Consider the following 7469-nt stretch of genomic DNA (forward strand, 5'->3'; position numbering starts at 1 on the left):
TAGGCTACTGGGCGAAAGAGAGCACAGATCTGCGTCTTGGTAAGTTTAACGCCATTCCAAATGACCCGTGGAGCAAAATGGCAATCTAATTGGCATCATTTGGAGGAGCTTGCTTGGTGTGAAGGGATTTTTTTGGCTTCGGTCATTCTTCTATGAAATATCGATTCTATCAATCATTCTATTTCAAAATCGAATTCCCCCCATGATTCCCCAAACCAGCTCCTGGCCTAACACAGCGGAACTGGGTGGGGAGACTGCATTCACTGCTTTTTTCGGACAGAATAGATAAGGATAAACCTTCCTTCTTTTGATAGCTCTGGAGTGATGAGATTAATTTTTAGAATACAGAATTCAAAAGTTTGGCTTCTGAGTTGAAAAAATGAATGAATAGCAATGGCAGAAACCTAGCACAGTTGCATGGTTGTTGGGCTTCCTTTCTTCAGCTTCTCAGGAAGATCTCGAACTTTGTCTACTTACAAAAAAAGAAGCAAAGTAGACTTTGCCTTTAACAAACTGTTCTTTCTTACCACACGAGTCCTAAGTGATAAAGGAAAGAAGATGAGCTCTTTCTTTGTTGATTACCTCCATCGCATATGTAGAAGACCAAATCCATTCAAGGCTCGTGCTAAAAGGTCTGGAAAACCCTCACTTTATTGATGGACATTTACTGTAACCCACTTATGCCAAACTTTCACACCCCAAAGAAAATAATAAAAGAAGACTGGACACTAGGAAGGTAATTAGTTCTGATACTACACCGGAACCAACTGGAAACTGGAAAGTGAACTATATTGGTTAAACCCGGTTGTACTTTTTTAACATTTTTCTTAGATCTCGTTCAAATAGGAAAAAGTTCAGGAACCCCAGGTCCTCTAGGTGGAGGACTACCAAATTGAATACACACTTGCATGTTATTATTGCTTGTAAAACATTGCTCTTAAAACTATTGCTTGCACATTGTCAATTGTTCTTCTCAATGACAAGATAGTCCAGCAGTACTATTGTGAACTCGACATACTGAATCAACCTTTATACTCAACATAATGAATCAACCTTTATAATAGAACTAAACTTCTAAGTATTACTCAATACACAGACACGTAAAGAGAGAGAGAGAGAGGGGAGGGGACTGTTTTGCATAAAGATACAAGTTTTTAGGATACAAGTACTTCTTTGTCGCAAGTCCCATAATTTGCAAGAATGTACTAACAGAAAGGTGATCATTATTTTGGTGGGTTATCAATTTCCCCTGTATTCTCATTTATGATCTTGACAAATATGCATTTAGTGCAAGGATCATACGTATGCACTAATGCACTTAGTACACGAATTACACACATAGGAAATAAGTTTAAATGGCGTATATCCTATGATTTTTTTTTTATGGTAGTGGATCAATAGTGTACATTGGCCATAGATTGATGATTACCATAGCAACTTTAGTGTCTCCTCTTCTGCCTTCTGTCTTTTCTTCGTTGGGCCCATCTTTCTTTAACATCGCTCAGTTCTTCCACAGGATGCTCACCTCTTGCTCCTATGGATAATTCACTCTCTTTATTGGCATTGTTGTTTGAAACTCCCCTAATTCTACCAGCTTCTGCTTGCAGGTCATTTATCAACATTTCAGTAGTCTTTGCAGTAATTCCCCTTAGATACCAAGAAATAGGTGGTGGTGGAACAAGAGCCGGCTGGATTAGTTGTTCTAAGCTCACCCTTGAACCAACCCTTCCTTTACCTCCAGTACATGAAATATAGTCGACCCACGAATTAGGCTTGAAAGGAAAGCATAATTGTTCATCAACAAACAGGGGATCTACTCTCCAGCAGCCTTCAAATCTTTTCATAAATCCTTCTTTCCCTTGCTTAAACTTGACCTGAAGAAATTAAGATAATGTAAGGATGAAGCATGAAAACTTCCTGTGCAGCACTTCAACAAACGAACAGAATCAAATCATGAAGAAAAATGAGACTTTGATAACTCTACATGTTTTGGCATCTCAATGAATTGTAGGGGACCTTACATCTGTTACTCTAACAGAGTGAGATATTTTGAGTAATGGCATTCATACAAAGCCAATTTATATCTGACAATCTAGGTCTCCCATGCATCAGGTAGAGCACATCCCTCCAAGTAATGTTCCACGTGACTGAGGTAGTGAATGAGGCATGGAAGATAGCTTTGGTGTTTTCGTCCAAGAAATCACCAAGGCTCCATCTAGTTGCAAGTAAAGTGAAATGAAGGGAAGTGAAAATAAGACAAATGTAAAGAATGTTTTATCATCAGTACCAGAAATGATTGCTTAACTTAACAACTTACTAGATGCAATAATGAAATTTACTTCAACTTTCAACCAAAAATTACTTCGATTTAAGAAGGAAAATATGAAAGAGCCAAGGAATTTATTTGAAAAGTTAAATTGACAAAGTGAGATTTGAAGTTAGTAATACAATCACAATTCCAAAAGTTTTGATTTCCTATTTTAATTAATTTTACTTCCCTTCTTTGCACTTTACTTGTAACCAGAGGGTGCCTGAGGGGGAAAAATTGAAGACAAATGATATTAAAACACATTAAAGGACAAGTGTAGACTTTCATTCCACAGCTGCCTCAAATTAAAGATAGAAGGACAAAATTCAAAATGATAAAAAGCCAATTTTTTTTAACAACGCTTGACAAGGAGGAAAACCAAAGTCCAACTTACTGAGTAATCTTTTCTGTTCTGATCCACTATAACATGGACTGACATGGTTCCTGACCACCAAAGAAACCTCCATAAAGCAGCTTGCTCCACCTCGACGACCTGCCTTTGGCCCTCATCAAGCAAGACCTTCCTAGATATTACTTCCTGATGTAAGAGACACCCTTGTTAAAATTGGACTGTACCTTGTTAAACTTGGAATTTTGAAATTTCCTCTTCCTGCATGTACTCATATATCTACAGCTAAAGCTATTTACTGGCCTGTCAAACAAGCTTTGCCTCGACAGCCTGGACAACAGCCTCAGGATAGCCCACTTGTGTTGGGCATTTCCATTGTATTGTTAACCACTAAATCATTTGTCAAGAGGGTGACTTCCGAACCATTTGTTTATGCATTTGGAAAAACTGGATGCCAAGAATAGCACATGTTGAACTTAAAAAGAATTCTTCCCTTTAATCCTTTCAATCTAACATCTCCTTAGTATTTTCCATATTGCTGTTCAATAAAATTTTCATTGTTTATGCACAAAAAGAGGATCAGAACCATAACTGGTAAAAAGAATATACAACTTACCTTGATATTCTTGAAGACCCTGCTATTGTCAGGGTCAATTACAATGTTGAATACTGCATCTGGGGGCAAGCCAACATTGAACTCGACATTAAGATTGCAAAGAGAACCTTTCGGTACATTAACCTGCCAAGAATTTTCATTAGACTTCTATCTTTTCTGACTAAAGCTGACCATATATTTTTGCCTTACTGGTAAGATGACTGGCTAAGAAACTATGCCTGACTGGAAAGCCTAGGGAACTTGTAGGATAGATTGTGCTTATGGTGTGCTTGTGGACCATAATAGCAGTGGTCTCTCTCTTATTCTTGCATTTCACCCAACAGATACCTTGGATTTCCTCTTGCCTGATTACTCTTAAATAAATCCACATTTACAGTGACATGACAAGAAGAATGAATATGGAACTTCTTTTTAGGGAGGGAAAGAAGACAGAAGCAAGTTTACCCAAAAAAAGATTTTACTTTCTTCAAAATCAACCTTTCATACCTTGATGTCCGGAATTTGATCAGTCCAAGTAGGATTTGCTTTCCAAGCCTGCAGCTGGTTGTCCAGGTTGACCTCCAAATCAGTATATGATCCTTCATCCTTTGATATGCCAGAGCCAGCGGACTTTGCTTGCCCTACATCTTTCATGGACTTCTTGAGATGAAACTGCAACAAAGATAAGAGTATCCCAATAATTGATGGCATATCCATCATTGGTTGAAGCTTTCACAAGAATGTACCAACCTTTAAAAAATTCTGAAGTCTCTGGGGAATCTGCTCAAAAAATGTGGGGAATGCTGAATTGAAACCCCTTTCATGCTGATTTCTTTTGTTGTCATGGATATCCAGACTTGTTCTAGCTACTTTTACATCACCCATTAAAACCTGGATGGGAGATTCATAAGTATTAATTTGGTAAGTAACAATATGCCGTTCTCTGTGAAATTCTCCCCCTACCCACCCACCCACCCCCAAAAAAGGAAAAACCCTGGCATAATCTCACTCATTATACAAGGGGTGAACATCCAAATCTCGGCAAATATCTACACGCAACACTATAGGATCAGCAATTATCAACTGCATTGCTTTTTCTCATCTTGTAGAATTACCATCTAGAACGATAACCAATGCACTCCTATGAGAGGATATTATTTCTCGACAAGGAGATTTTGCGAATGTTGAGGAAAAAATTACCAGAATTACAAATCATTTACTTTAAAAAAATAACAATAAAACCTTATGTTTGGAGAAGCTAAGTTGTTGACTACAGTTTCAGCATTTGAATCTCTCAATACTACTCTTATTAATGACTGGATGTTCTTAAAAGTACCATTAGTCCCCTTATTGAACCAATTCCTAACTAGACAACTAGCAACTAATTCCACAGTAGGATCACTCTTTATCAAAACCAGTAGGTTACAGCATATAAATCAGAATTAGGAATAATAGTAACACCTAACAGCAAGGTGTTTCAACAGTTAGGACTCTTGACAACCTGTAACAATAGGATGAAACCTAACCACTAAAGAAACCAACAATACCCAGCTCTGGTCTATCGCATGACAGTGAACTGACAGAATTAACAGAAAACAAAGTAATAACAGAATTAGTAACATGGTTACCCAGATGGGACTAAGACCCCTCCCCCCCCCCCCCCAAAAAAAAATAAAAATCGAGGGTAGGTCTCTTATGGATGAACAACTCTTTAAAACCTCAGGCCAAACTAATGGTGGGATGCTGAGATATGACAAATTTCAGAATTAGAAAAGGGCGTACCCAGTGCAGAGGCCCCAGCCACTGCAGGGTCTGGGTAGGGTCATAATGTAGGCAGCCTTATCCGCTTTGCAGAGAGGCTGTTTCCCAAGTCGAACCTGCGATCACTAGGTCACAATGGAGCAACCTTACCATTGCGCCGAGGTCCCCAATCTTACCATTTCTGATTTCAGAATTAGAAAATATGCATTAAAAATAGCAACTAGCTGTTGTAACCAAACCAACCATTGGATCAGAAAAATGAAAGAGAATCTTGTAAAGGACATATTAAGTACTAGCATAATACAGCCTAGTCTTAGCCAATTTTCCTCACTGATGCTCTTGGTGAGAAAAAAGGACAACACCTGGTGGTTTTGTGTTGACTACCAAGCCTTGAATCATGTAACTATCAAACACAAGTTTCCCATAACCTCCATGAATGAGCAACTTCCAAAGTATTGAACCAGTACCCTATAAATTGGAGCTTTTGAGTGCCTTTACCTACCAAGATTTCTGAAAATTGGAAATTAATAGAGTAAAACAGCTAAAGCACAAGGAAAGGACAGATCCGCAGGACTTGTACAGATTATAAGGATCTGAAAGTATAACATTCACTCGATTGCACAACCTCACATAAAATTGAATCGAATTTGGAGTAAACTAAAAAATTTATAAAATAAATGAAATACCTCCACAAGCTATCCTCTTCTTTCTTCCTCTCCAGTACTGTTTCTCGTTCCACTTTGGCGTTCTTCCGTAGCTTACGACGAATCAATCAATCAAAATCGGTCTTTAGAGTCGACTGCGACTTGCACGTAAGCTCATGTCCGCTCCAGCTTGTAGACAAATCTCGCATGTGAAATGAACAACTAGAACGAGCGATGATTAGAATCACTATTGTCACCCGCAGGTGAGTCACTCACCTTTCGACCTTCTGGTCTTTCAGATCCCCTGCATCTAGGGGTGTCAAAATGTTGAGATCGAGTCCAAACGAAATGGTCCGAACCAAATCGCATCGATGGATTATTGGACATGTTTCGGATTTAGGTATTACAACCCATAATCGAAAGAACCTGACACCAAAATCAAAACCAAACCAATCTAGTTCAATAAGAAACCGATAACAACCCAAAACCCATTCAAAAATCAGAGTTTTTCATAGTTTAATATAAATATGTATATTAAACCAAACCTATACTAGACCGAAATTGAAACCGACCGTGATAACAAATAGATATAATCTGAAACCAAACTGATCTCGAACCAAACTTTCCTCATAAGTTTGGTTTTGGATTACCATTCTCACACCGAAACAGACTCAAATTGAACCGACCAATTGACACCCCTAGCTGCATCTATGTCCATGTTAGAGGGTGTCAATCAGTTCGATTCTAGCTTTTTGGTTTGATTTCAATTCGATTCAATATACAATAAGTATAAATCGAAACTGATCATATCGGCATCGACTATGGTCAATAGCGATACCTGACCGATACCAGGTCAGTTTACAAAAAAATTTGAAGGCAAAATAGTAGAGGGAAAATGGTATCAAAATTTTGGGAGGTCCCAATACATTTAATCCTTATTGATATTGATATCGGTGATCGATATCGGCATCGATACTGTGAACTAAATCTCTGCCTCTAATAAGGGGGGGGGGAATTTCAGACTTTGACCTTAATTGGCTTTTTTATCATATGGCAACATATAATATTAATAGATTAATTATTAATTTAATAAAATACTTTCACATATTAGGAAGAGGTTTAGAATTTATTTTTTTTTAAAAACAATGATTTTTTAAAAAACATTGAAAGAGCCTCATACATGATGAACAATAGTGTCATACAATTTAAAGTGTCAACTAGTGCATTTGATGAGGACTATTGCTAGCATAGACGCATAGTTGGCTTGAGGTTGATGCAAGTGAGCATGGCTTCTTCTTTTTTTATGAAAAGAAAAAATTAAAACATAATAGGTACAGTCTCAATCATACAAATTGAAGATTGTTGATGAACTCTAACATACTGTGCTAAAATTAAAACATAATCGGTCTTGCTTGTTTAATTACAGAAACCGAATTAAGCAAATTAAAAGAAAGTTTAATGTCATAAAGTAAATGAAAAAATTCCCATGGCCACAATGGATCACCATCATCGGTCAGCCAATTCGTCAGTTATTCTGAATCTGTCTAGATTAGCTTGGCCTATGTTTGGAAGCTAAAAATATATATATATATATATATAATAAGACAAAAGAGAAGTGGATCCCACGCTAACAGGGATAATGACATTAATGTTATTTCCAGGTCTACAATCATTGAGGGAGATCCACGCTCCTCCATGAGCATAGGGGTGTCAATTCTAGGTCAATCAAATTTAGTCCAATCAAGCCTAATTGGAAAAACCCGAGATCAGCCCGGACCGTTAAATGTGTCGGGCTCAAGCCCATACCGGATA

The 7469-nt window shown here is 37.7% G+C and overlaps 1 protein-coding gene across 2 annotated transcripts; it reads right to left on the reverse strand.

Moving 5' to 3' along the window:
* Nucleotides 1–1272: 1272 nt before the first annotated feature.
* On the reverse strand, nucleotides 1273–5804 carry LOC122657135. Of its 2 annotated transcripts, none has more exons than XM_043851917.1 (6): nucleotides 5700–5804; nucleotides 4003–4143; nucleotides 3760–3924; nucleotides 3274–3396; nucleotides 2703–2846; nucleotides 1273–1874 (listed from the first exon to the last, which is right to left on the reverse strand). In XM_043851917.1, the coding sequence occupies exons 2-6, from the start codon at nucleotides 4135–4137 to the stop codon at nucleotides 1440–1442; spliced, it is 1002 nt and encodes a 333-aa protein (XP_043707852.1). In that variant the 5' UTR covers nucleotides 4138–4143; nucleotides 5700–5804; the 3' UTR covers nucleotides 1273–1439. The 2 variants fall into 2 exon arrangements, with proteins under 2 accessions (XP_043707852.1, XP_043707853.1); XM_043851918.1 differs by having other exon boundaries at nucleotides 4003–4195; nucleotides 5700–5779.
* Between the last annotated feature and the right edge of the window lie 1665 nt (nucleotides 5805–7469).

This window comes from Telopea speciosissima, chromosome 3 (assembly GCF_018873765.1).
Source record: "Telopea speciosissima isolate NSW1024214 ecotype Mountain lineage chromosome 3, Tspe_v1, whole genome shotgun sequence".
NCBI classification, from domain to species: Eukaryota; Viridiplantae; Streptophyta; class Magnoliopsida; order Proteales; family Proteaceae; genus Telopea; species Telopea speciosissima.

Coding starts and splice junctions, on each gene's coding strand:
- LOC122657135 (XM_043851917.1), bottom strand. CDS start 4,137: ATGGGTGATGTAAAAGTAGCTAGAACAAGTCTGGATATCCATGACAAC. Junction 2,847..3,273: donor GGGTCTTCAAGAATATCAAG/GTAAGTTGTATA, acceptor CTCTTACATCAG/GAAGTAATATCTAGGAAGGT. Junction 1,875..2,702: donor AGAACAGAAAAGATTACTCA/GTAAGTTGGACT, acceptor TAATTTCTTCAG/GTCAAGTTTAAGCAAGGGAA.